The sequence below is a fragment of the Cyanistes caeruleus genome, chromosome 17, assembly GCF_971803275.1.
Source record: "Cyanistes caeruleus chromosome 17, bCyaCae1.hap1.1, whole genome shotgun sequence".
NCBI classification, from domain to species: domain Eukaryota; kingdom Metazoa; phylum Chordata; class Aves; order Passeriformes; family Paridae; genus Cyanistes; species Cyanistes caeruleus.
Window position 1 is genome coordinate 2,345,761 of NC_141717.1, and position 27,982 is coordinate 2,373,742.

General features: G+C 56.4%; 2 protein-coding genes and 1 long non-coding RNA gene across 5 annotated transcripts in view; 1 reads left to right on the top strand and 2 right to left on the bottom strand.

Annotated features, from left to right (window-relative positions):
• Positions 1 to 18,062, bottom strand: part of RAB11FIP3 (RAB11 family interacting protein 3) — a 72,806-nt gene extending 54,744 nt beyond the window's left edge. For both annotated transcript variants that reach the window (XM_086854225.1, XM_086854223.1), the window contains exon 1: positions 17,443 to 18,062. In XM_086854225.1, coding sequence (XP_086710351.1) covers positions 17,443 to 17,976 — 534 coding nt within the window. In that variant the 5' untranslated portion in view covers positions 17,977 to 18,062. The remainder of the gene's footprint in view (positions 1 to 17,442) is intronic.
• Positions 18,063 to 18,841: 779 nt separating this feature from the next.
• On the top strand, positions 18,842 to 20,448 carry LOC147650005 (uncharacterized). Its single transcript, XR_015277206.1, has 2 exons — positions 18,842 to 18,996; positions 19,436 to 20,448. It is a non-coding gene; the product is annotated as an uncharacterized LOC147650005 (long non-coding RNA).
• Positions 20,404 to 26,701, bottom strand: DECR2 (2,4-dienoyl-CoA reductase 2). 2 transcript variants are annotated; one of them, XM_086853766.1, is made up of 9 exons: positions 26,489 to 26,701; positions 26,344 to 26,412; positions 25,937 to 25,988; positions 24,795 to 24,930; positions 24,357 to 24,481; positions 23,776 to 23,869; positions 23,399 to 23,503; positions 22,250 to 22,467; positions 20,404 to 21,397 (listed from the first exon to the last, which is right to left on the bottom strand). In XM_086853766.1, exons 1-8 carry the CDS (start codon positions 26,584 to 26,586, stop codon positions 22,250 to 22,252), a joined length of 897 nt encoding a protein of 298 aa, XP_086709892.1. In that variant the 5' UTR covers positions 26,587 to 26,701; the 3' UTR covers positions 20,404 to 21,397. The 2 variants fall into 2 exon arrangements, with proteins under 2 accessions (XP_086709892.1, XP_086709891.1); XM_086853765.1 differs by having other exon boundaries at positions 22,279 to 22,467; positions 26,489 to 26,624.
• Positions 26,702 to 27,982: the final 1,281 nt, after the last annotated feature.

Consider the following 27,982-nt stretch of genomic DNA (forward strand, 5'->3'; position numbering starts at 1 on the left):
CCCCATTCCTACAGGTGTCCAAGGAAAGCCTGGAAGTGGCACTCAGAGCTCTGGGCTGGGATGGGTCTCAGGTTGGACTCCATCTCAGAGCTCTTTTCCAAGCTAACCTGAGATTCTGTGAATGGGAGAAGACAACACAAGCACCTTCTCCAGTTTTCTAGAGCACATTTTTTGGCAGACAGACCTCCTAAACTCACATGGCACTCATCATCTTGGGTGAGTCAGGTTTCTTGTATGTTAAACAAAGGTATTTTAGACTAATAAAAACAACTCGTAGGAATGTGTCGGTTCCAGTTAATGCATCTGGCAGCTGCCTGGAGTTCAAAAGCTGTCGCTTAATTTGTTATCTGTGTACAGAGATAACAGAAAGGCAAGTGACATTTAATCAGACTTGATAAGCCTATAAGGGATTAGAATGACACACTCTAAATTACAGTTTCTGTGGTTTTCAGCTTCTCAGAACCACAGAGGGTTTCAGAGCCTTGTGCCCACACCAGAGCAGGGCACCTCACCCACCCCAGTGCTCGGGCAGGACAGACAGGGCAGCCAGGGAAGTATCTGCTTGATGCAAAAGAGCCCCTTTATCTATTTAAATTGGGTTGTGGGCAGGGAGAAACGCGGGGAAATGGTTCTGAAAACCTCCCAACCCAGACATTATGGATGCAAACAACAGAAGCCACACAGTGAAGTTTGAGCCCTTGGCAGTGTCTGTGCTGATCCAAACCTGCCTGTATTTGCTGTTCAGGCTTAAAATCACCATCACCAGTTGAGACACCACACCAGGCTGAGTAGGAGTGGCTGCTGACACTCAGAAGAACCCAAAGTACAGAGAACAAAAATATTTGCTGCTCCTGCCTGATCCCCACAGCCCCTGGGGGGCTCCTCTCACCAAACATCCACTCCAGCAATGGAGCTGGAGCCCCTCTGCTCTGGAGCCAGGCTGGGAGAGCTGGGGGTGCTCACCTGGAGAGGAGAAGGCTCCAGGGACACCTCAGAGCCCCTTCCAGGGCCTAAAGGGGCTCCAGGAGAGCTGCAGAGGGACTTGGGACAAGGGATGGAGGGACAGGACACAGGGAATGGCTTCCCACTGCCAGAGGGCAGGGATGGATGGGATATTGGGAAGGAATTGTTCCCTGGGTGGGTGGGCAGGCCCTGGCATAGGGTGCCCAGAGAAGCTGTGGCTGCCCCTGGATCCCTGGAAGTGTCCAAGGCCAGGCTGGATGGGGCTTGGAGCAGCCTGGGATCATTTTCCTCAATTCTTCATTTTGATGACTGGGCTAAACCCTGTACCTTATCAGGGCAGTTGGGAAAACCACCAGCATTGTGGCTTAAACTGCTTTAGATCCATCCAGTAAATGTGAGCAGTTCTGAAGTCACAGATTTGAGGGTTTTAGCTGGAGCCTGAGCACAGCAGCTCCCACCACACTCCCACTGGCACAGCACCAAACAGGAACACTCCACCAAACCGAACACCAAGCCTAACCCACCAGATTGAAGCCACAGTCCTGCTTTTGGCCAGCAAGAAATACTTCAAATAAAGGTTTTGCTTCCTGTATGTGTCTGTGGCTGGTTACAAACCCTCCTTGGAGCTCGAGCAGCTGAAACACAGAGCATTAAAGAGTGAAAGAGGATGACGTGGTTTAAGTAGCTGACTTAAATCCTGGTGGAAAGTGAGAGGTTTAAACAGCTTGAAGGCAGCCAGGCTGCCTGGAGCTGAGCAAAGCCACAGGGTGACATGTGCCAAGGGGGCTCTGGTCACCCCTGTGCCAGGGACACGGCCCAGACCAAGGGATTCCTCCTGGAAAAGGACATGGAGCAGATGGGGACGAGGAGGGGAGGTCACTTGGCACATGTACAACACAAGAACTCCCTGCAGCATCTCCACTCCCACATCCCCTGTGTCCAAGACCTCTGCACACTCCAGGGTGTTTCACCTTCCAAAACTCAATGATTTTGCTGCCAACGATGCTCCTGACCCAGAAGCCCTCAGAGCCCCACACTGTGATGCCATGGGGGCTCCTCACAGCACAAAAGGAGTTTCCTTGCTTTGATGCACTGAACTCAGCAAATGACCCTGAGCCTCCAACAGTGACAGCTCCAAATTCCCATTCACACACAAAGGTTTGGCAGCCCTGCAGTGGAAGTTTCCCACGGAGGTGAAGAATTCCCCAGCTGTGAATTCCCTGTTTAGCAGGTTGGAGGAAAAGGAAAAGGAAGCTCTAGGCCTCTCCTCTTTATCTTTATAGATGCTCCATGTCTCCACCACAAAGCAGATGGATTCAGCAGGAGAAAATATCCACTGTGCTTGTTTTAGGTGTGATCCCTGAAAGAATTCAGGGCTGTGCTGGGCAGCCAACACCTCCTGCAACCCCTGAGCCTGCCAGCAGCTTTCCCCCATATTCTGCCAGAGATCAGGGCTGAAGCAGCTTCCAAAAGGACATTCTTTGGAGGGTGGGAGATTTCTAGTGGCCACAGCAGCCAGGCACCCCCCAAGAAGAACTGGTGGAGTTCAGATCATCAAATCATGTAGGATCTCACAGGGATGGTGCTTCCATGTCCTGCCCTGGGAATAAAATCAGCTCTCAGTGATGCTTTAATCTACAGAGTCTGGAAGGAAATCCAAAGGAGGCAAAGAGCAGAAATGAGATGGGAAGGGAATGGGAAGGGAATGGGAAGGGAATGGGAAGGGATCCTGGGTGTCCTGCTTGGCTAAGAAGAACATGAAAATCCAAGTACTTCGCATGTAACTTTAATTACTCTCCCCTGACTGCCAGAAGCTCAGATCTGCTCTGAACACCCCGTATCTTTGGGAAGAAACAGGATTGTGAGAAATCCCTGAGCTCATGCAGAGAAAAGGATGAGCACTGCACTGGCAGAAGTGGCAAATTGAGGGATTTTTAGCAATAAAAAGTGCAGGGAGAGCTCACAGCAGCTGCTCTCCTCTCTGCCTAGCCAGGTGTGTGGCCTGGAGTGGCACACAGGAATTCATCTGAGAGAGAACACACCATATAAAACCTCTCATGGTTACACAAAGGTGAATACAACACCTGCACCCTCCGTGTTTAACACAAGGGAATGAGCCAAAGCACTCATTTGTCCCTAAAAACCCACCTTGCCTCTCAGGGCTAAACCAATCCTTCCAAAGAAAAATGTGTGATATTTTTAAATACCGATAACAGAAGTCAGAATATCCTTTTTTCACCTTTGGGAAATGTGCTGGAACTGCTGAAGCTCCTGCAGCCAAACCAAAGGGGCCATGCCAAAGACACAGCTGTCCCCATACAGCTCTCTTTAGATCCCACACTCCCTAAATCCACGGGTTGCAGTGGGATCAGCTGGAATGAACTGATCCCTGCTAACGCAGCATTTGTCTGGGGTAAGACCACATCCATCCCCCCGTGCTGGGTGCTGAGAGAGCATTCCCAGCTGGACAATGTGAGCACAGCTTCACACTGCTGCTGGGCTGGGAAGCACAGCTGCACCGCTCCCAAAGCCAGGAACATCCTTCCCAGCACTTCACTTCTGTGGCTTCATCACCATCAGCAGCCAGGCCGAGAACTCGGGATCACTCGGCTCCAGCCGTGTTTATAGGATCCCTTGCTGAAGGAGCTGGCACTCCACAAAGCACTCAGAACCTCAAAGCAGGTTTCTATTCTGCTGCAATTACACCTAATTAAGTAACCTTTAAAACACCCCCGAGGGGCAGATCTCATTACAGGGAGCAACCCTGGCCAATTGTGAGTAAGCAGTGCAAGAACTGCATTATTTATCTCACAAGTGGCGGTGCTGACCCAGGGCTGCTGCCAGGATTTTGCTTTCCCAGCCTTTCCCAAAGCTCCAGGAGGAGCTCAGCAGGCAGATCAGGCCTGCACAGATCTCTACTTAAAGGTCTACCATAAACAACCCTGGTGAAGATGTTTTCTGTAACATCCCTCTCTGATCTTGCCCAGAGATCAGCTCATCCCTCCCATCCCTTCATCCCGGAGCTCCAGCACTGCAGGGCCTCTGCTACCAGCCTGGTACTTGAAACCAAGCACCCCAACACCTTCCTGAGAAGGAGACAAAGGAAGCCTCAGCCTGGTTTGTTCTCATCTTTGCCTGCCACAGAAGAATGAATCAAAGCTACTATTTAAGGTAGAAGGGGAATAAACCTCCCGTATTTAATAGGAATAAAGAGGAATAATTATTGTAAGGATAAGCCTGGAATGAGAGAGAGATTACCCCCAAACCAAGACAGAGAAGGAAAAAAGTGAGCAGGTTCCCAAGGGGAAGACAGATCCTGTTCCCAGATCCTTGCCATTGAATGCACCCACTTGCATAACAAATCCTCCTTTTCCCATTAATCCAAGAGAAAAGCTTCTCAGCCTGCCCCAGTTTTTGCTGTCACCTCCATGGGACAGTTTCTTCCCCAGTCTTGTCCCCCTCGACTCTGGCCCAAAGTCCCAAAGCCTCTCCCAGGGTCACTGGGCTCCTTCTGCAGGAAATGCCAGAGTGGAGAGATGCAAATACAGAATTCCCTCCCCACCTGTTTTCCCCTTTTGGAAGGGGAAGGAAGAGATCTCTGAGCCAGCTGCGAGCCAAGACCCAGCCCAAAGCTGGTGCTGAGGACCAGATCCCCTCCTCCAGAGCCTGCTGAGGAAAAGACTTTCCTTCAAACACTCAAAATTCACCAGGAAGCAGAAAAAAAAAACCAACCCAGAATATGTTTTAAAGAGCTGGCAGCCAAAAAAGCCTGAGGATCCACATCCTTCCTGCCCATGCCCACACGAAACCAGGACAAACGGATCCAGCCAGGCCCCTGGTGCAGAGCATGGAGCTGAACTGCAGGAGATCTCCACCACCTGCTCACATCCAGAATTCTGGGGTATTTTACCTGCTGGTAGAAATTCCTCTGGTCTGTACAGGACATTTTTGGACTGACCCCAGCAGCTCCAAGGATATCTGGAGGCAGGAACACCTCTAAGCTCACCAGGGCTTTGGGAGCCTCAATTTGTGGTATTTAAGTGTGTTCTCAAATGCCAAGTGTGACATTTCCAAATTATCCCTCAATTGTTGCCACTGAAGCATAAAAACATATTTAAACAAACAACTTCAAGGATGGTTTGGAAGCATTAACAGGAATATAAGTTACGCTGGGATGGCTTTAATCCAAATTTAATTGTTTGTCTCAAGTGTTCCAGGTTTCCTGTCGATCCCTAAGTGCTCAAAGGCTTCAGCAGCCACCATGCTCTACTCTAAACATTTATTTGTTTAATGAACTTGAAGAGGGTTCTTCCTCCACCCTCCAAGCTTTTGTTTGTCTGATGACAAGGGAAACCTGTTCTCACCCTTCCAAACAGGGCTCAGGGGCAGGAGGCCGGGTTAAATCAAGAAGGAAAAATATTTAGTGCCTGGATGCTGCTCAGATGGAACACACACCTCAGTGGAGGCTGGAGCCACCCTGGGGAAGAGCCAAGTGCCACCACAGAGCCACCCAGGTTGTGTCCTGCAGGACAGAGAACCTCCCCAGGGTTTGGAGCAGATCTGAAGCAAAAAAAGCAACACAATAAAACACACCAGGAGGTCACATACCAAGGATTAGGCATTTTAAGGTGCTGAATGTTTTGCCTGCTGTGGCTCGGTGCAGAGGGCCCTGCAGCAAACCCAGGTGTTTCTGTGATGGGTTACAGAGGCTGGCCAGGTTTAGAAATCCAGGACTGTGGTGTTTGTTTCCCTGTGCTCCCCTCCAGGGTGGAAAGCAGCACAAAACTTCCACAGCACATCCCAGATGAAATCCCCTCACTGGCTTGGCACACTCACCCTCCCCAAAGCACAATGCATGGGCTGTATCTCATAGCACGGGATTACTGTCACAGAATCCCACAATGGTTTGAGTGGGAAGGGACCTTAAAGCTCATTTTGTTCCACCCCCAGCCATGGGCAGGGACACCTTCCCCTATCCCAGGCTGCTCCAGGCCCCATCCAGCCTGGCCTTGGACACTTGCAGGGATCCAGGGGCAGCCACAGCTGCTCTGGGCACCCTGTGCCAGGGCCTGCCCACCCTCCCAGGGAACAATTCCTTCCCAATATCCCATCCATCCCTGCCCTCTGGCACTGGGAAGCCATTCCCTGTGTCCTGTCCCTCCATCCCTTGTCCCAAGTCCCTCTGCAGCTTTCCTGGAGCCCCTTTAGGCCCTGCAAGGGGCTCTGAGGTGTCCCTGGAGCCTTCTCCTCTCCAGGTGAGCACCCCCAGCTCTCCCAGCCTGGCTCCAGAGGGGACCCAGCCCTCAGAGCACCTCCATGGGCTCCTCTGGACTCTCTCCAGCAGCTCCATGTCCTGCTGCTGCTGGGGGTAGAGAGCTGCACCTCTCAGCTTGTAAATGCCGGGAATCTGGTGGGCACAAGGTGCCTCTGGGGCAGCACAGGTGAAGCTGAACAGGAGAGAAGGAACCTCCCTGGCCCAGCTCCACTGCACCGGACACCCTGGCAAAACTGAGCTTTCTGAGACACAAATAAACCTGAATGAGAGACCAGCAAAGCACAAAGACTTATTTATTTTTTAAAGCTGCTTCAAGTTATTCCCCTCCTTTTGGCACCCATTCAGGCAGCTCCAGAAAGGGCTGTTTGTGTGATGGACACAGAGCAGACATGCAGAGGGGGGGAAAAGAGCCCAGAAGGGATCAAAGGCTCAGAGGTAGATTCCTGGAGCAAGGGGGAAGAGGTTGAGATGCCATGCATAGTTTGTGAAGCCCAGGACCCCAGGGATTGTAAGCACTGGCCATGAGGGCATCACCACACCAACCAAACAGCCCATGGCAATGGCAACGCTCCTCAGCACCTCCTCCAAGCAGGGGAGCAGCAAGAGAGGCCTGGAATCTTCTCCGTGGCTTTGCAGGTGTCTGCCAGGCTGGCAGCCACATCCCTGCCCTGCACAGGGCACCCACCTCTGTGTTCTGGGCTGTCAGGTGGTGCCTCCTTCAGCCACCCCACGGTGCCAGAATGGGATGGATGCTCCACACAGCCTGGAGATGCAGCTCAGAGTACAAGAGAATTCCCTGCTGCACACCAAGAACCCTCCTGCTCCAAACCAAGGTCTCCAGAATGTTCCTATTCCACACCAAGACCTCCAGCACTCCCCTGTTCAAAACCAGAGCTTCCAAAATTCCCTGTGGACCTTTCAGGGAAGGTTCCACAAACGTTCCCCCTGCTCTTTGCGTCCTCCCTGCCAGGACAGTAGTCCCAGAGTTCCAAGCAGCCAGGAGAGGATTAGCTGGTTGTTGCATCCATTTAGCAAGCACAGGGGAAAAAATTCCAACAAGGATATCCAAATTTTGTTTTTTCCCCTCAGCTGTAAACTCCTCACACACACACAGTGAGCAGGGTGAAGAACAGCCACTCCCCTGGAAAAAATAAGGAATGTGGCCAGGCAAAAGGGAGGCAACAGCTGCTTCTTCATCCCTCCCCAGCCAAAGGCGGTGGCGAAAGCCTCAATGGCCCAATCAGCTTCCAAAGCTGAGGTGGGACTGAATGTTATTTCCTCATGAGGAGACTTTCAGTCCAGATACACCTTCCCCAAGCAGAACCCTTCATCAGCCCCTCGTTTCGTGCTGTATTTCTTTGGGAATGTGGGATTGTGGATCCCAACCCAGCTCTGTGCCCTGTGCCCACAGCAGCCCTCACCCTTTGCTTCCTGCCCCCAACAACTTCTTCTCTCTAAAAACTGTTGGTTTGGGCTCCTTTGACTTCCTGCACATTTTGCTGGAGCACAGCTTCCTATTGGACTCTGGCAAATGGATTTTCCACAGTCGGCTCCACCGGGCCTTGCCAGATGACGCAGCTCCCAGCACCTCTCCCTCTGGCTTTCCTCCTCCTCCTCAGGGGACAGGAGGAAGCAGGAACAGCCTGCAGGCTGAAAAGCCTCTCCAGCAGCAGCAGTGACTCAAACACAACGTAACACCGCTGGCATTTCACCACGGGACATCGCTCAGAGGGAACAGGAGCTCTTTCTTCTGGAAAACCACAGCCTGTTATTAAAAATAAATAAATCGGGGCACTCCGAGGCTGCTCACCATGTTGCCAAACAGAGGGACATTGAACCTGGAAACAAAGCTGTAACCACCCCTGGGACACTGACAGCTCCACAGGACATCCCCAGAGCTGTCACCAGCCCATGCCATGCGGAGCTGGGACACACCAGGGAACTCAGGAATTAATGTCATTTCATCCAGCACACAAATTCCCATCAAACACCTCTGGCCCTGAGTGCTTCAGCTTCAATAGGGTCACAGAAGGTGGTAACAGGGAGCAAAGGCAGTTTAGTCACTGGCATTCCTAGGAAAAGGGGATTTGCTCCCACACTGGAAGGAGCTGGATGAGGAGAAGTCACCCAGCAGCCTCTGACCACAGCAGCCTCCACAATTCCCTGCTTTAAGAGAAGTTTTATCCCTAGAGAGGGAAAAATCCTGACCAAAATCAGGAATAAAGTGCCTGGACCAACTCCACAGCCATAAGGAGCCCTCGTGGCAGCAGTGGTGGAACCCCATCCCTGACCCACTGAGGCTCTCACACCCTCATTTCCCTTGAGGAAAACCCCAGCCCAGCCCCAAAAGCAGGACAGCCGTGTGCCAGGGAAGAATCCAGCACCACTGACAGGGATTTGGGCTCTTCCAGCTGTTCTGCCCCATGGAGCAAACACCAAGCACTCCAGCTCAGCACTTGTGGCACTTTGGGAGGAATTATCCCCTCTTCTTCCCTTCTCCCACAACCCCCAGGGCCATTTAATAACTTACTGTGCCCCACACCAATGCTGGCAAAAGCTCTACAGGGAAGGGGAAGCCTCATCACAATCCAAAATTTGGGAAGAAGAGTCCATTTCTGCTGAGCTCTGAGCCATGCAGAAAGCCCAGGCTGGAATTTCCATTGCTCCATGGCTTCTTCAGGGCTATTCCTTGGGCTTGGAAGTTCTGGGATGCCAAAACAAGATTCAGGCCAGGTACCACTGCCATGAACTGTGACTCCCCTGTTAATTCAGAGCTCCCTTACCTGGAGGTATCCTCCTGCTACCAAGCACATCAAGGTCCTCCAACATAAGGACACGAAACTGGAGTGACTCCAGAGGAGCCCATGGAGATGCTCTGAGGGCTGGGTCCCCTCTGGAGCCAGGCTGGGAGAGCTGGGGGTGCTCACCTGGAGAGGAGAAGGCTCCAGGGACACCTCAGAGCCCCTTCCAGAGCCTAAAGGGGCTCCAGGAGAGCTGCAGAGGGACTTGGGACAAGGGATGGAGGGACAGGACACAGGGAATGCTTCCCAGTGCCAGAGGGCAGGGATGGATGGGATATGGGGAAGGAATTGTTCCCTGGCAGGGTGGGCAGGCCCTGGCACAGGGTGCCCAGAGAAGCTGTGGCTGCCCCTGGATCCCTGCAAGTGTCCAAGGCCAGGCTGGAGCAGCCTGGGATAGTGGAAGGTGTCCCTGCCATGGCAGGGGTGGTACTGGATGATCTTTAAGGTCCCTTCCCACTCAAATATTGGGAGATCCAAAGCACAGACACACAAAAAACAATGAACAACCAGTGACTGTGAGAGCAGCCTGATGAAATCCCTGATGTTTCTCTCACTGTGAGTGGTTGCAGTCCTGTCTCTGCTGGGAGGCCTCAGGCCTGAGCCTAAAGCATCAGCCCTCAGCACCATTCCTCGTGTGGGAAAGGGACTGAAAGATGCAAAGATTTAGAAGCAGAAAACAAAAGCTGAGAGGATCTTTAGGGGCTCTGCCTGACATGGGACAATAAGGGAAGCACAACTCTCCTGCAGATTGGGCTGGCACTGCAGATGTCCCAAAAAACCCCGTGAGGAGAGCAGCTCCAGGCAGCTCAGTGCACACCAAGAGCATGGGCTGCAGTCTGAGAGGAGCTGGGAACGCTTTTGGCATGTAGGAGAGTCATTGCAGGTACAAAATGCACAAATCCCCGAGGGCAGATCCACTCTGTGTCACCTGCCACAACGGGAGCAAGGCCTGGGATCAGCCTCCAGCCCCAGGGACAGCTCTGGGCCCCTCACAAGGCAGACACTGAGGGGCTGGAGCGTGTCCAGGGAAGGGAACAGAGCTGGGAAGGGGCTGGAGCAGCAGGAGCAGCTGAGGGAGCTGGGAAAGGGGCTCAGCCTGGAGAAAAGGAGGCTCAGGGGGCCCTTCTGGCTCTGCACAACTCCCTGACAGGAGGGGACAGCCGGGGGGAGTTGGGCTCTGCTGCCAGGGAACAGGGACAGGAGGAGAGGGAACGGCCTCAAGTTGTGACAGGAAAAGTTTACACTGAATATTGGGGAAATTTCTTCATGGAAAGGGAGGTCAGGCCCTGGCACAGCTGCCCAGGGCAGTGGTGAAGTCCCCATCCCTGGAGGTGTTCAAAACACACGTGAGTGTGGCATGTGGGGACACATTTCAGCAGCAGCCTTGGCAATGTTGGAACAGTTGGACTCGATGATCCCAGAGCTCCTTTCCAACCTCAATGCTTCTCTGATTCTCAGCCCAGCAGAACCAGTCTGGCAGCTTTGTACATCCATTTTCCATGGGTGCCTGAATTTGCACAACCACACAGAGGGAGCGGCCAGCACTGCTCCCCTGGGCTCAGCAGGGACCAGCCCGGGGTGCCAGGCCAGGAACCCACACAGGAATCATGAAAAGATGGAGCCAGGCATGAGGAACAGGGAGAAACAAGCCATGGTTCACTGCCATCCACTGCCACCAGCTTCCTGGAGCTGGAAAAATGTTGGCCCCATGGCAGAGGAGATGCTGAGGGTGGCCCAGCAGAAGCAGCTCTCCCTGCCCAAGCAAGGCTCAGGTGAAAGGGAAGTGGTTTCTTCTGCAAAATTCCAAACTCAGGAATTAAGAAAAAAACAAAGCCCCTGGGTTCCAAGCGGATCATTCCTCTGACAATGAGCAGCAAACGAAAGTCAAACAGGAATAAAGTGGAGAGGAATTCTGTGGGCAATTGTAATGATTATCAATTACTGTCTGGGCTGAGTTACATAATGGTATCAGCAGCTTGGGAATGCTTTGGGAGAGGGCTCTGTGGACAAGAGCAGCTCGAAATGAGCCCTGTCTTGTGGTGCACTATCATATTCCAATCAGTTAATTATGATGACCCCAGTCCAATTTTAATCAATCACAGCCTTAGGAAATATTCTGCTCCAGAGAGGAAGCTGCTCATGAATCCACCTCTCCTCTCTCAGTATTTAAAGGAGGTTTATAAAAAGAGAGGGAGAATGACTTTTACACAGGCAGATAGTGACAGGACAAGGGGGAATGGGTTTGAACTGAGAGATCTACATTGGATCTAATGGAGAGATTCTCCTCTGGGAGGGTGGGCAGGCCCTGGCACAGGGTGCCCAGAGAAGCTGTGGCTGTCCCTGGATCCCTGGGAGTGTTCAAGGCCAGGATGGACAGGGCTTGGAGCAGTGGGACAGTGGGAGGTGTCTCTATGCATGGCAGGGATGTGGGACTGGATGGGCTTAAGCTCCTTCCACCCCAACACTGAAATCCCTCAGATGGTTCCTTTTCTGCTGCTGGGGCAGTGCCCACGCAGTTCCAGCTGGGCTCTTCACTGGTGCTGCACCCACAGCCCATTCCCTGGACATCCCAGGTTTGCTCCCTTACCCACAGCATGTGCCAGCCCTGCAAAGGTGGGACTGATGTTTCTTCCTTCTTCTGGCTAACCAATGTTTCTCTATTTGCAGGAATGAACTCAGATTCCAGAGAAACGCAACTAACCTTGATCAAAACAGATCACAGCATCCCGGACCGGTTTGGGAGGGAAGGGACCCTAAATCCCATCCAGTGCCACTCTCTGCCAAGGGCAGGGACACCTTCCATTATCCCAGGCTACTCCAGTCTCACCTTGGGCACTTCCAGGGATCCAGGGGCAGCCACAGCTTCTCTGGGCACCTGTGCCAAGGCCTGCCCACCCTCACAGCCAGGAATTCCTTCCCAATATCCCATCCATCCCTTTTAAAAACCACAAATGTAAAAATTTCAAAAAATAAGATATCCCTGCCCTCTGGCAGTGGGAAGCCATTCCCTGTGTCCTGTCCCTCTCCCAAAATTCCACACCCCACTCCACATTCACTGTGCTCTCAACCTGAAGGAGCAAGGCAGAATAAAAAGGTTGATTTAATAAACTGGGAGCTGGGATAAAATTACCAGCAGCACCCTCCTCCCAGCCCACGCAGACAAACCCTGCCTTTGAGCATTCACAGTCCTGCCAGGCTCGATCCTGCTGGGATAAGCCATCCATCCATCTGATTCCAGCCACAAACACATCACCAGAGAGCTGTGCCCAGCTCTGATCTGCTCCCAACCCTCCCCACCATTCCCAGGAGGCCTCTCAGGAGCTTAAAGCCAAACCCGAGCAGAGCAGCTAAAAAAACCCAGGAGCACAGGAATCGTCTCTTCCTCGGAGTCTTTTGGGATATTTATAAGTGAATCAAGTGAGCTGAAAATGGAATTTGCAAACCAGCCACCACCTCGCCCAAAATCACACAAAATATGTTGGCTTGGAAACGTTTTCCTCTCTGAGGGAGAATGAAAAACTCCTGTCTTGGAGCTCCTGGAGCACACAGACCTGTTATTTATTGATGGTGGTAAAAGCCCTTTGAAGAGGGAGGAGAGGAGGGAGGAGGAGAGGAAAGGGCTCCCACCCAGTCTCCCAAAATGCACAAATTCACTGCCATGATTTTCTCTGGGGGAAAAATCTGGGCCCTTGGTCAAAGCAAGCAAAATATTTCAGATGTGCTGCTGTTCCAAAGCACACAGGGGTGTCCACAGGCACCTCCTGCACACCCAGAGCATCCCCCATTGCCATGCCAGCTCCTCTCCAAAGCAGGAACCAAATTCCAGGAGCTGGGCTTGATGATCCTTCCAAGGCAGGATATTCTGGGAAGTCAAACAGCAATTAAAGCCTCTAGAAGGCACAGCAGCAGCCACACAGTTGGAGGCAGTTTAAGCCTCACTCGCCTGTGAAACCATGAGAGGTAATTTTAGAAATCTCTTTATAAAACCAGCATTTCCTCTGCTCATACAGGGTAAGAACCGTGAGAAAGTGAAAAAAAAATAAAAATAAATTAAAAATTTAGGTTTCCTCATGACAGAGATCACTAGATTTCGTAAGTGGGAGAAAACCAAGGGGAAGAGGGAGAGCATCCAAAATCAGATACAAGGTGAGCATCTCCAAGGGAGGTGGAAGGAAGAAGCCCTGGATTCAGGTACACACTTCCCAAGGGATCATCAGAGGGGAGCAGGAAGAGCCAGCCTGGCATCACCATGGGGGGGTAACCACTAAAAAGCTGCACTTTCACACTATCCAGACTTCATTACAGAAACTAACTGCCAGATTTTCAGATTGTTTTACTCCAAAATAAAAACCAACTCCAGGATTCTTTGCAGCTGCTGTCTGGAGTGATCCCTGCCAGCCCCAAAATGGGATTTGTTCTGCAGCTCTCAGCTCAGGCTGGGCACCCCATTCCAAGAGGCTGAGAAAGTGCTGGGAAAAGTACAACAAACCTGATAAAACCCTTCAGAAACCATCCCCAGAGGGAAAGTTAAAAGCTGAATATGGAGAGCTCAGCTGAGGATGAGCTGATGTGGTGGACAGGTATTAAGGGATGGAACTGTTAAAGAAAGCAAAACAAATCACACTGAAATGAAGCTCAAACTGATCATCAAAAAGAAAAAATAGGCTGAAGATCCCTTGGAACAGGAGCCTTTGGAAAGTGAGTTAGACAAACTCAGGGATTTCTCTTCATTGAGCCAAGGCAGTGAGATCATGTGGTGCAAGAGGCTTTTCCTTCTCCAATTGTCTGTTAGATCAAAACAAAAAAGGAAGAACAACCCAAGGTGCCAGCAGGACGCTTGTCCTCAGCCTTACAAACAATCCATTCTCCTGGAGCCTGCTGGAAATAAATCCAGGGAGAACTTGGGCTCTGTCACCTCAGCCAGACAGACACAATGAAAGGGTACAGTGGGAAAGATGTGTAAAATTAAATTTTGAAACAGAAATTTAAACCAAAAGTGGATGGCCTTGGGTTCTGTGCAACCCCCAGAAGTGCAAGACACAATCCCTCCTGCTTTACAAGGTGACATAAGAGCGACACTAAGTGTGCCCCACCTCCCTGCTCACTATTTAAGCCAATCTTACTCCATTGCTTCTGTCCCAGCCAGTGGCTCCAGGGAGCATCAGATCCCAGAGAAATTCAGGGAAAAGGGGGAGGAAGGAGACAATAAAAGGACACAACACCACTGGCAGCTGCCTCCCAGGTGGTTTGGGAGTAGTTCAGAGGTTTGGGATGAAAAATTAAGTTATTCTCAAGGAAAATCAGGTTGTCCTCAACACCCTTCTGTCCCATATGTTGTTTGTAAACCCGTGGAGGATATCTGGGGTCCATGTCAGCCTTTCAAGGGGTAAAACAACCCATGCTGGACAAAATCCCTCCTGGGAGAGGCTGTGGGAGGACCTTCCCAAGGCCGTCCCTTCCCTGCTCAATCCTCTCATCACCCCTTTGGAGATGAAGGCAAGAGCCTCAATCCTTATCAAGTGTTATCACTGCAGATAAAACAAACTGCTTTTATCTTTGCCTCGATCTCTTTCCCAGGCCAGTGCCACAAGCACAGAGCTCTCCCAGTCAGCCTTCCAACAGCCCAAGCTGCTTAAGCAAAACCCTGTCCCAATCCCATTTTTATATCCCCACGGAGAGAAAAATACCCAATTCATCCGACCAGAAATCCACAATCCCATCGTGTTTATGGAATAAACGCCAGCTGGTGCCGTCCCTTTGACATTTAGCTAATAATTGTTGCAGCCAAACGAGCTGACAGCGCTCACTCAGCAGCCCATGAATGCCTCTGGTGTTTGACTGAGCGCTAAAGACAACACTTGCTGCTCTCCAGCTCCTCATCCATGTGGATACACACACACACACAGGCTCTCCTTAACCCTTCAGCCCTCTCCAGCCTCGGGAATCCGCTGCTTGTGCTCCAATTTAGCCATTTGTATGACCCCCACCCCTATGGGCAGCAGGCAGGAGGAAGGAGGGGAGGAGAAAAGGAAGCAGGTACCTCCAGCAATAGGGCTGCAATTTGCTATTCATTAACTGCCCCTTGTGATTATCCAGCCATCAAACCCCCACCCCTCTCTCACAGCATCCCAGTTCTGCTTGTGGCACAACCTTTATTTACACCTTGAGGGTCCCGTTTAGGCACCTGAACACTGTTTTACCCACTGGGGATGTTCCTCCCCTTCCACTTCCACCTGAGCTGGGTCTCTGTTCTCCAAAAGACCCCCTTTGGGCCCAAGTTCCAGCTGCTTCACGCAAAATAGGTCAAGGAACTTCCCCAGAACTCCTCTCCTGATTACTCCACACATCACAGGGGGTTAGGCTGGACACCAGGGAAAGGTTCTTCCCCCAGAGGTGCTGGCACTGCCCAGGAATGGGCACGGCCCGAGACTGCCAGAGCTCCAGGAGAGTTTGGACAGGGCACAGGGTGGGGGTGTTGGGGTGTCCGTGCAGGGCCAGGGGTTGGACTCAGTGATTCTTGTGTGACCCTTCCCACCCAGGATATTCTGGGATTCCATGACCTGCTGGGAGCTTACTGACATGATCACCAATCCCTGCTCCTCCTCCCTCAGCGTGCCCTGGTCTTTTCCACGCTGCAGACTGCCACCAAGTCCTCTTGCACACACAGGCATCACCTTTGCTCCTCTGCCAGTCCCCTGGAGTGCCCAGGCCTTGCCACACCAACCTCCCCAAGGTGCTCAGCACTCGCAGTACCAGGGCCCAGCTGTCCAAGAGCTGCCTGCACCAGCCTCTTGCTGAAGAGAAATGAGTTTTCAAAGCATCATTTACGGCAGCACAGGCAGCATTAGCTGTGCTCAGCAGGACGGAACAGGGAGCCTGCAGAGCCCCTTCCCAGATGGATCCATACGGACAGACCCTGCCCAATGGCACAAAAGCTCTGGGGACACCCCCCTGAGCTTTGGAGTGACCTAGCAGCCCATTGCCGCTCCTCAGGCCGTGCTCTCAGTGTTTTCCAGGCTCACTGAGGCCCCTCTGGAGCTCTGGCATCATCCCCACGCCGGCACCGTGCGCTGCAGGGCTGAGCTGCACGGCCCAGAGCCACCTGCCACATCCCCTGCCACCTCCTGTCCCCATCTCCCACGTCCTTGGGCTGCTCCACACCAAGGGACGAGGGCAAACAGTCCCCCGGGGAGGTGACACGGTGTGCAGGAGCCAGGAGCCTCCCTGGGCCCTGTGCCCCGGCTTCCTCTGCTGGGGACACCAGTGGGACACGGCGGTGGCCCGGGGGCCTGGCCCACGGCAGGACAGTGCAGAACAGAGGATTTATGAACAAAGCCTCTCTCCTGGCACAGGCAGGAGCAGCCGAGGTACCTGTGCTCACACCTTGAGACCCTCTGCACACACAGTGACCCCTCCAGCAACACAAAGAAGTTCCCTGTCTCCACTTTGCAGGGATATTTTTCTAAAATAAATACCTCTGTTTGATCTTTGAGAGGTGTTTCTAGCATGAGGACTGGGATAAAAAGCCCTCCTCCACCAAAAGCCTCCTTCACACACGATTTGCTTTGTCATGGCACTTAAATACCCTCGCAGCAGCCAAGGATGGAGAACGAGAGCAGATCTGGGCAGGCACAAGGAAACTTTGCAGCAATACCTGCATGCCTTGAAAAAATAAATCTTCTTTTCCTGGCAGCGATGCCAGCCCAGGCCAATGCATGAAACACCAACAAATCCATCTCCATCCCCTGGTGAGCGCTGCTGGAGCTTGCTCCATTTTGGGTCAGCCCAGGCAGCTTCAAATTACATCTGATCTGCTGAAGGGGAACACCGGCTCGCCAGGGCACAAAGCAGCAGAAAGGAGGAAAAAATACACATTCAGGCTGTCAAACGCGGGATAAGCGAAGCAGCAGGGAACCAGGGAACGGTTTGGGATGGAAAAGCCCTTACGGATGGAACCTCCTGCCATGGGCAGGGATGCTGCCCGTAGGGGAGGTGGCCCACGGCCAGTGGGGTCAGCAAGGGGGGCACGGAGCAGCCCCACAGGCCGGGATGTCCCCACAGGCCGGGATGTCCCCGCTGCCCGGCCAAGCCCCGAGGCGGCAGTGATGGAGAACAAAGAGCGCGGTGCTGTTTCCCTGGAGCACGGCAGCTCCGGTTCCTCCCGGGCGCGGCGGGAGCCGCTCGGGCCACGCGTGCCCTTCACCCGGGGCCACGGCGATGCCAGCGCTGTCCTTGGGGACACTGATGCTGTCCAAGGGCCGGAGCCCGGACAGGAGCCACCATCACCATCACCCTGGGGCGGCGGTGCCACCGCACCCCGCGGTGCCCCGGCGCGGAGCCAGCAGCGGCCCGGGCCCAGGTGCGGTGCCCGGTGCCCGGGGCCCGGGGCCGGCCGGCGCTCACCTGCTCGGCGCCGTAGGCCGTGGCGAACTGCACAAACTCCTCCACGCGCACGAAGCCATCGCCGTCGCGGTCCAGGGCGTCGAAGACCGGGCGGAGGCGCGGCTCCTCCTCAGGCGGGGGCTCGGTGGGGCCCGGGCTGCCCCCGGCCTCCCCCGGGCACCAGGGCGGCGGCCCCGCGCCGGGAGCGGCGGGCTCAAGTGCCCAGAGCTCCAGATCCAGCTCGGGCTCCGGTTCCAGCTCGGGCTCCGGTTCCAGCTCGGGCTCCGGTTCCAGCTCCGGCTCCGGTTCCAGCTCGGGCTCCGGTTCCAGGTCCAGCTCGGGCTCCGGTTCCAGGTTCAGTTCGGGCTCCGGTTCCAGGTTCAGTTCGGGCTCCGGTTCCAGCTCTGGCTCCGGTTCCAGCTCGGGCTCCGGTTCCAGGTTCAGTTCGGGCTCCGGTTCCAGGTCCAGCTCGGGCTCCGGTTCCAGCTGCGGTTCGAGCCCCGGTCCCGGCCCCCGGGGCAGCGGGGGCTCGGTCCCAGGCGGACGCGGCTCCATCTTCACCGCCGGCGCTGCGCGCCCGCCGCCGCCCGCCCCGGGCCATGCCCCGCGGCCATGCCCCGCTCACATCGGGGCGGTGCCGGTGCCGGTGCGGTCCCCGCGGCACTCACGGCTTTGTGCGAGGAGCGCCGGCCCCGCCCGCCGACACCGGGGGCGGCCCCGCCGGTCCCGCCCCGCCCGGGGAGCGGCGGCTCCGAGCGCCGGGGCCGCGGGTCCTGCCCGGGACCGGGGGTTGGGGGAGGCGGCGGCGGCGCCGAGAAACAACCCCGGCGCCCGCCCGCGCCGCCGCTCCGGGGCCGCCCGCGGAGAACCGGCAGATCCAGCCCGGCCGCCGCCGCAGTAGCCGGGGCGGTGACGTCACTCGCCTGCCGGTCCGGTTCGCCCCGCCCCTCCGCGGCGCGAGCCCGTGCCGAGGCCACGCCCCCTCCCGGCTCGCGCGCGGCGGGGGCGGGGCCGGCACGGAGGGGCGGGGCCAGGCGGAGCGCGAGCACGTGGGACCGGGGGCACCGTGAATGGGGACCCCAAATGGCCCTGCTGAGAAACCGTGCTCCGGGACCCCAACCGTGCTCCGGGACCCCAACCGTGCTCCGGGACCCCAAACCGTGCTCCGGGACCCCAAACCCGAACCGTGCTCCGGGGCCCCAAACCGTGCTCCAGGACCCCAACCGTGCTCCGGGACCCCAAACCGTGCTCCGGGACCCCAACCGTGCTCCGGGACCCCAAACTCGAACCGTGCTCCGGGACCCCAACCGTGCTCCGGGACCCCAAACCCGAACCGTGCTCCGGGACCCCAACCGTGCTCCGGGACCCCAAACCACGGTCCAGGACCCCAAACCCGAACCGTGCTCCGGGGCCCCAAACCGTGCTCCAGGACCCCAACCGTGCTCCGGGGCCCCAAACCGTGCTCCGGGACCCCAAACCCAAACCACGGTCCAGGACCCTAAAGCCGAACCGTGCTCCGGGACCCCAAATCCCTCTGGGGGAGAACCCTGCAATAGAACCACCCAGCTGCTCCAGGTATGAACTGTGCACCAGAATCCCAAATCCCTTTGGGTATGAACTGTGCACTGGGACACTCAAATCCCTCCGGGGACATGAGCCGTGCTGCAGGACCCCCAGCCCCAGTGGGACAGTGCACCGGGATCCCTGAGCTGCTCCAGGGACAATCTGAGCACAGGGACAGCCCTGGGACCACGGCAATGAGTTAATGAATGCCCGTGCTTAGGGCTCACAGCCTGCAGGCTCAGAACACCTGCAGCTTCTGCTGGAGCACTGGGATGACCCCACTAACACACCCCTGAGCTGGCCCAGCGGGTGGAATTACAGCCCCCGGGTATAATTAGCAGCAAACTTGATGAGCAAGAGCATCCCTGGCCCCAGTGGCCCTGCCCGGGCCATGGAGGTGTGTGACACCTCAGGGTCAGCCTGGTTGAGCCATAAGGTCTCTGTTCCCCAGCACACTCAGCCCCGAGAGCCAGAGTTCAGCAGCATCCCCCAGAGAGGATGACACCCCTGCCCAGTCAGTCCAGCACTGGGAAGGATGGAAACCTCCACTCCAAATCTTGTTCCTCATCACATCACCTAAAGGTGAGCAGGGCAGGAGGGGGATCCTTTGTCAGTCCCACAGGGGGAAGCACAGCTACACGGTGACACCTGCCCAAACCATTCCCTGCAAAATCCCCTGGGCATTCCCAGTTCCCAAACAGCTCAAGCAGCCAGGGTTCCTGTGTGGATGGGACTGGCAGGGGAACAAGGTGCCTGCAGGGCTGGAGGTGCTGGCCTGATGCTGTAAGTGGCAGCTCTGCAGCCCTGGTTGGGTTCCTACAGCTCCAGGCCATGCCAAGGCTTGGCTGGGTGCTCTGTCCTTCCCCTGGTGCTGGAGGCCAAGCTCAGCTCCCTCTTCCTGGGGTGGTCACAGAGTCAGGACAGCCCTGACAGTGCCCAAGTCACCCGGTCATGACTGAACAGTGAAACCCATGGAGCCTCCCAGAACGGGGATGAGCTGGGCAGAAGGGCCACCACACATCACACAAATACCTTCTCCAGGAGAAAACATCCTGTAATCCAGGAAAAGGAATGCTGTGGCTGGAGCCAAATCCCAGGAGCCCAGGCAAAGGACACCACCCAGATCCCAGCCCAGGCACTGCATCCCCATCCCTCTGCAGGGCGGAATCCCTCACCAAAGCCCCCAACACCTCCCCGCCACCTCTGGCACCACCTTCCCAGAGCCCCTGGGGCTGAGGAGCTGGCAGGTCCCCAAGCCTCGTGGGCATGGAGCACCACAGAGCCGAGACTGGAGCCACACAAGGCTCTGGCAGTGGGAGCAGTGGCTCTCCCCCCTTCCTCAGGGCCCAGTTTGGACCACTGGGACCAGTCAGCTGGGCAGGGCACCGGTGCTCATGCAGCAGAGAGAGGCATCACTGCTCAGGGGACAAGTTCTTTATTTGTGGCCTGCAGGAAGGTGTAAAACATGGCAAGTCTACAATCAAGTAGGAAATACAATTAAGTGGGAGAACAAGCTTCATGGAATTCAGGGTGAGCCTAAAAACTACCAGCAGCAGCAGCAGGAGGGTGTACATGAGCCATCAGCAGGGGCAAGGCTGGCTCCAGCAGTGCCATCCGTGCAGCCCTGCTGTGGCTCCTGCAGCCCAGCAGGAGGAAAGCACTGGATTCCAGTTCTAGCCCTTCACTTACCCTCAGCTTGAGTGTCTTGAAGGAGATGGTGTGACACCGGTGTGACAGACAGATGGGTGTGGACAGACCACTGGACACCTGCAGTGCTGCTGGGAGACCCTGCCCTGGGGGATCTGCCCTCACACCACCTCTGCTCCCAGGAGAGGGGCATCCCAGCTGCATCCCAGCTGCATCCCAGCTGCATCCCGGGACCATTGTCCCACCCAGGACCCCTTAGGGGACACAGCCACCTCCCCCTGCCAGGGTTTCCCCCTCCAAGAGTTGCCAAGGCAGAACTGGGCCTGACCCCAGGCTCACAGCTGCTCCCTCTCCCAAAAAGGAGCTGGGGTCCTGGGCAGCTCTCAAGCTAAGACAGGGGAGAGGGGAGTAAGAGGATTGGTATCCATGGCTGGCACTGCTTGGAGCTTGGAAAAGGCCACAAGAGCAGCCTGGAGGGAGCCACAAAAGGACAGTGACCATCTCAGCCCTCCACACTGTCTCTGCACCCACAGGCACAGCAGCTCAGAAGGCAGCAGTGGCACAGGATGGGGGTGGCAGTGGCACCCAGCACCCTCAGTGCTGTCCCCCAGGCAGACACAGGACTGGCAGTGCCACCACTACCCCCAGTGGCCGAGGAGAGGCTGTGGCTGTTGGCACTGGCTCTGGGAGATGTCCCCCGTGGTGTCCATCTGTCAGCCCCAGGCTGTCCATCAGTGGGGCTGGTTTGCTCCTGCAGCCCAGACATCTGCAAGAGAGGGTGGAGGTGGGGACAGAGCCCTGCTGGGGCCTGCCCAGCTCATGGAGGCTGCCAGGTGGGACACAGGCAGGGAGGAGAGGAAGGTAGGAGACCCCTTCCCCCACCAGGCTGCAGGAATTCATGAAAGGAAGAGGCTCTTGGCATTCTTTGTGCTCAATCCTGCTGCTGGGGCACAGGAAATGGGCAGCAAGTTGCTTTGGGGGAATCTCAAAGGTGTCTGGATGATCATCCAAAAGACACCATGTCACAAGCCAGGCTCAAAGGGAAAACCCAGCAGGTTCTGCTTGTCCCAAGTCATCCCTAGGACTGTCCATGAGGACACTGTACCCACTGCTACTGCAGCCATGCCCCAGGAGAGTCATGGTTAAGAATCATTGTTTAAGTTGGAAAAGCCCTCTAAGACCAACAAATCCAACTGTTCCCACATCACTGCCAAGGCCACCACTGAAACATGTCCCCAAGTGCCACATCCACAGAGCTTTCATCCCCCCAGGGATGGTGAATCCACCACTGCCTTGGGCAGCTGTGCCAGTGCCTGACCGCCTTCCCATAAAGAAATGTTCTCTAATATCCAACCTAAACCTCTCCTGGCACTTGAGAACATTTCCCCATGTCCTGTCCCTGTTCCCTGGGATCAGAGCCCGACCTCCCCAGCTGCCCCCTCCTGTCAGGGAGTTGTGCAGAGCCAGAAGGGCCCCCTGAGCCTCCTTTTCCCCAGGCTGAGCCCCTTTCCCAGCTCCCTCAGCCTCTCCTCACAGGACCTGTGCCCTGTACCCCAGGGGAAAGCAGGGTTTCCCTGAGGAGCCCTGCTCCAATCCCACGAGTGGGAAATGCAGTCACCTAGAGTTTAGCAGAGGAGGAGGCAATACCCAGCAAGGCAGAGAAGCTGTTGGGGGAGGTGAGCCAGCTCCCACCATCCACGACCAGGGTGGTGCCGGTGACGTAGGACGAGAGGGGGCTGGCCAGGTACAGGGTGCTGTGCGCGATCTCCGTCTTGTTCCCTGCGCGCTGCAGCGGGATCACGGAGAACTGGTTGGATTTCTCAGCAAATTTCCCACCTAAAAGGAGCAGGAAAGAGTCAGTTTGGTCCATGGGAGGACTGTCCACCACCATGGCTGGCCAGGCACTGCAGCACTGCCCAAGGGGCTGGCTGAGTGCTCCAGGGAACTGAGATGAGATCCTGGCACAGCCCTGGGATAAAACCCCAGGAAGATTTAGAGGGGAGCTCAAGCCTAGCAGGGATTTTGTACTGACATAGTGAGCTCAAGACAGGACCTCAGAGAGCTGCAGAATCATGGAATCGTGGAATGCTTGCAGTTGGGAGGGATCTCTCCTTCTCCTCCCCTTCCACTATCCCAGGCTGCTCCAGGCCCCATCCAGCCTGGCCTTGGACACTTGCAGGGATCCAGGGGCAGCCACAGCTGCTCTGGGCACCCTGTGCCAGGGCCTGCCCACCCTCCCAGGGAACAATTCCTTCCCAATATCCCATCCATCCCTGCCCTCTGGCAGTGGAAGCCATTCCCTGTGTCCTGTTCCTCCATCCCTTGTCCCAAGTCCCTCTGCAGCTCTCCTGGAGCCCCTTTAGGCCCTGCAAGGGGCTCTGAGGTCTCCGTGGCTCCAGAGCAGAGGGCTCCAGCCCTTGGAGCATTTCCATGGCCTCTGGACCACTCTAAGAGCTCCAGGTCTCTCCCATCCTCTGGAGCTGCACCAGCACTCTGCTGATGGGCTACAAAAGCAAATCCCTCAGGCAGTGCTGAGTTTGTGGGAGCACATTCCATCATGGCATCAGAGAGCCCAAACTGCTGCCAAACCAGTGCCCTGGAAGGTGCCAAGGATGTGGGAAGGGCTGCTCCCACAGAGCTGTGCCAGCCAAGCCACAGCACAGCCATGCCCCCACGAGCTGTGTGGCACTGGGGGTCCCTCCCTGTCCCCTCCCAGAGAATGCCAGCAGGGCAGTGCCACGGCAGGGCACAGCCCAGGCTGCCTCACCCAGGCGCCGGAAGCCCTCGGTGCCCGCGATGGGCCCGGGGGCCAGGCTGTTCACACGGATGTTGTTGGGTCCCCACTCCACAGCGAGGTGACGGGTCATGGCATCTGGGGAGGGATTGCAACAGCACTGAGAAACAGGGAGCAGAGCCATTCCAGAAACTTCTTTTCAGGGACAAAAAAATGCCACAGAAGAGTCTGGCTGAGACCTAAGGGCCCTGCAGGGGAGAACAGCCTCATCCCAAACCCAGGCATGCAGTAGCCACACCGATTCACGCTCGTCCCTCCCCAAGGCACCTTCCCATCCCAGCAGTTAGGAAGAACTGGCTTCTCTCCCAGGCCCACGTGGCTCAGAGCCCCAGCAAGGTGTGTTGAGGTACCTATGGCAGCCTTGGCAGCCCCAGCGTGCACCTGCAGGGCCTGCCCTCGGTAGCTCAGGGTCGCCGTGATGTTAACGATGACCCCACCGTGGTCCTGGGGAAGGAAAGGAGATGTGGAGTTAAGACAGGGAGCAGCACAAAGGGTCACAGAGGGCTCTGAGGGACAGGAGAGCTGGGATCAGAGGGACAGGCACCCAAAGGCACTGCCAAGCCATCACTGGGGCAGCTCTACCCACTGAATCTCAGAGGGGGGGCAGCCAGAGAGGCCCTGCTGGAGAGGTGGGACATGCAGGGTAGGAGGAAAGGCTGAGGCAAAGTGGCAGAGCTGGAAAAGGAGCAGGAGATCACAGCTTCTGCAGGTGGCAGAGCATGGAAAGGTGCTGCAACACACAGAGCCCCAGGGCAAGGGACAGGAAGATCCCCAGTTCGGGGCTGGGATCCCTGGCAAGAAACAGAGTGGATCTGTGCAGGGAGGTTCTGGGTCCTTGCACTCCCCTGATTTCCCCAGGAGCACAGTGTGGTTTGACACTACCCCCACCTACCAGAGCCTCCTCAGAGTCCCCTGGCTCCGTGCCCCTTACCCGGAAATATTTCTCAAAGAGGACTTTGGAGGTGTTGAAGGTGCCCATGGTGTCGATGTCTATCACTGTCTTGAAGGCGTTGAAGGACAGGGCACTGGCTGGGCACAGGAAGTTCCCCGCAGCACCTGAAGCACAGGGACAGGTGGGACAGGGCTGGCAGAGATGTCAGGGCCCTTGTGTGCCAGGAAGGGTGAGGGATAATGTCTGCAGGCTGGAGAGCACATGGAGACAGCCCTGCTAAGGGATAAACTGGTGGCTCTGCATGCCCAGCAGCACAGCCAGCACGAGGGGAGCAGGGATGATCCACAGCCAGACAAACAGGGATGGCCATGTACCACACACAGATCCCTGCTTTGTCTGTGCTCCCAGGGATGCTTCTGCAGGAAAACACTGCCCAGCAGTGAGCCCAATCCCTCCTCCTGCCCTCTCCATCCTCACCATTAATGAGGATGTCAATCCTCTTAAACTCCTTCAGCGCCTCATCCACCGCTGCCACGATGGTCTGAGGCTGCCGGACATCGATGGACAGGGGCAGGCACTGCTGCCCTGTGGCTGCCACCAGCTTTTTCGAAGCCTGAAAGAACAAAAAGAGACTTGAGAGAACGTGGCTGCACCCTGCTAGCCCTGGAGTAGCCAGAGAAAGTCCTACATGTTGTATCCCAGCCACACTGGTTACTGGGCTGGCCACAACTGGCTAAGCCCAGTTACCTGCATGGGCTGCCACAGACACAGCACATCCCAAGCAACATCCCTGCAGGGCAAGTACAAAGGCTGGAGACCAGAAAGGCATTTTTGGCATGAGCCCAGGCATAATTGCCCTTTAGATCCCAAAAGTCAGTGGGCAAAAGGGCAAAGACTGCAGCCAGGTGTCAGGCTGTGAGACGGACCAGCTCTGCAGCCCAGGGTTTGTCACAAGACATCCCTATGGCTCATTAAGTGAAAGATTTTCCCCAGAAAATTAAGCACAGGGGACACACAAGCTCAGCAGGAACTCCACACAACACTCAAAACTGCTCCAACTTCTGTTCTGAGCTCTGTGAGAGGTTTTCAGCCCCAGCAACACACGGGTGCACGAGTAGCTGTAGTCCTGGACTGCAGATTCTGTGGCCCCAGAAGACTCTGGCCCCTGAGGATTAAAAACCTGCTGAGCTTTGCAGCTTCTTCTGGCACGTGAGCATGAGGGAGTGGAAAATGACAGCCAACCACACCTGCACCCTCTCCTCTGCCCCAAAACACAGGGGCAATTGTGCAACCCGCCTCGAGCCACCAGCCCCTGGGGTCTGCTCCTACTCCACACTGAGGTTTCAGTCCAGCCTTGGCCTCTGCCCTGCTGACAAACCTCCCCCACAGCTCACTTCTGTCTCTCTCCCCCACAAAAAGCCATCATGATAGTGCAACAGCCCCTGCAAAGCAGGTTCCAAGTTAACCGAGCTGTGCCGGAGGTGCCCAGGGCTGGGAGGGTGGGAAGCACTGGGAAGCCATTCCTCCTTCCTGCACCATTCCCAGGGCTCCCGGTTCCAGCGGGAGACAGCAGAAGGGTTTCCGGGGCTGGCAGCTCTCCCGCTGGAGCCCGGGCTCACCTCAGACACTCTCTGCAGGTTCCTGCTGGCAATGACGGTCCGGCAGCCGTGCCTGCAGGGAAGGGGCAGGTGAGAAGGGCCGGGCTCCTCCCCAGCACCTCGGGATCACCAGGAGTTCGGCTGTTCCTTGCAGGAATCGCTGCTGCTCCAGGCCCGCGGGATGCGGATGGGGAGAGCCAGAGCCGGGCCCCCGGAGCCTCCGTGAGGGCTCTGCCGCCCTCGGCTTCTCCTCGCGGCTCTTCCCGGCTCTGGTACCGCGGCGGGGAAAGGGATGGGACGGTGGGAAAGAGAAGAGAAGGGGGGTGAAGAGAAAGAAGGGAAGAGGGGGAAAGAGAAGAAGGGAACAGGGGAAAGAAGGGAAGGAGGGAGAGAAGGAAGGGGCCGTCCCACCGCAGGGGCTCCCGCACCTCATGAAGATCTCGGCGATGCGGAAGCCGATGCCAGAGCCGCCGCCGGTGATGAAGGCCACCTGGCCCCTGTGGGACAGAGGCACGGTCAGAGCCGGGCCCAGGGAGGCGGCCCCGGCGGGCCCCCCGGAGCGCCGGGACTCACGCGAGCAGGTCGGGGCTGAGCAGGTGCCGGTACTGGGGCAGACACTCGTCCCCGTCCTCGTCCGGGGGCACCGGCGCGGCCATGGCGGCCTCGGCCATGGCGGGGGCGGGCGCTGCTCACTGCGCATGCGCGGGCGCCGCCGCCGTTGCCGGGCAACGGGGCCGCTCCGGGACACAGCGACCCCTGGCGGCCGCGGCGGGAACTGCAGCGCCCGGGGCCGGCCCCGAGCTCCCGGTGATATCCCGGTGATATCCCGGTGTGTCCCGGTGAAATCCCGGTGATATCCCGGTGTATCCCGGTGATATCCCGGTGTGTCCCGGTGTGTCCCGGTGAAATCCCGGTGATATCCCGGTGTATCCCGGTGATATCCCGGTGTGTCCCGGTGTGTCCCGGTGAAATCCCGGTGATATCCCGGTGTATCCCGGTGATATCCCGGTGTGTCCCGGTGTGTCCCGGTGAAATCCCGGTGATATCCCGGTGATATCCCGGTGATATCCCGGTGTGTCCCGGTGTGTGCCGGTGTGTGCCGGTGTGTCCCGGTGATATCCCGGTGTGTCCCGGTGTGTGCCGGTGTGTGCCGGTGATATCCCGGTGATATCCCGGTGTGTCCCGGTGTGTCCCGGTGTGTCCCGGTGATATCCCGGTGATATCCCGGTGTGTCCCGGTGTGTCCCGGTGAAATCCCGGTGATATCCCGGTGATATCCCGGTGTGTCCCGGTGTGTCCCGGTGTGTCCCGGTGTGTCCCGGTGAAATCCCGGTGTGTCCCGGTGTGTCCCGGTGTGTCCCGGTGATGTCCCGGTGTGTCCCGGTGTGTCCCGGTGTATCCCGGTGATATCCCGGTGTGTCCCGGTGATATCCCAGTGTGTCCCGGTGTGTCCCGGTGTGTCCCGGTGATATCCCAGTGATATCCCAGTGTATCCCAGTGATATCCCAGTGTATCCCAGTGTATCCCAGTGATATCCCAGTGTATCCCAGTGATACCCCAATGATATCCCAGTGTATCCCAGTGATATCCCAGTGATATCCCAGTGTATCCCAGTGATATCCCAGTGTATCCCAGTGTATCCCAGTGATATCCCAGTGTATCCCAGTGATATTCCAGTGATATCCCATTGATATCCCAGTGATATTCCAGTGTATCCCAGTGATATCCCAGTGTATCCCAGTGTATCCCAGTGTATCCCAGTGATATTCCAGTGTATCCCAGTGATATCCCAGTGATATCCCAGTGATATCCCCCGTCCCAGAGCTGTCCCAGTACCTCAAAGCGAGGTCCCAGCGCTTTCCGCAGTGTCCCAGTGGCCCCCAGTGCCACCCAGCGGTGTCTCAGCGCTTCACAGCGGAGTCCCAGTACCGCTCAGTGGTGTCCCAGTGCCACCCAGCGGTGTCCCAGCGGTGTCCCAGCGGTGTCCCAGTGCCACCCAGCGGTGTCCCAGCGGTGTCCCAGTGCCACCCAGTGGTGTCCCAGCGGTGTCCCAGTGTCGCACGGAGCC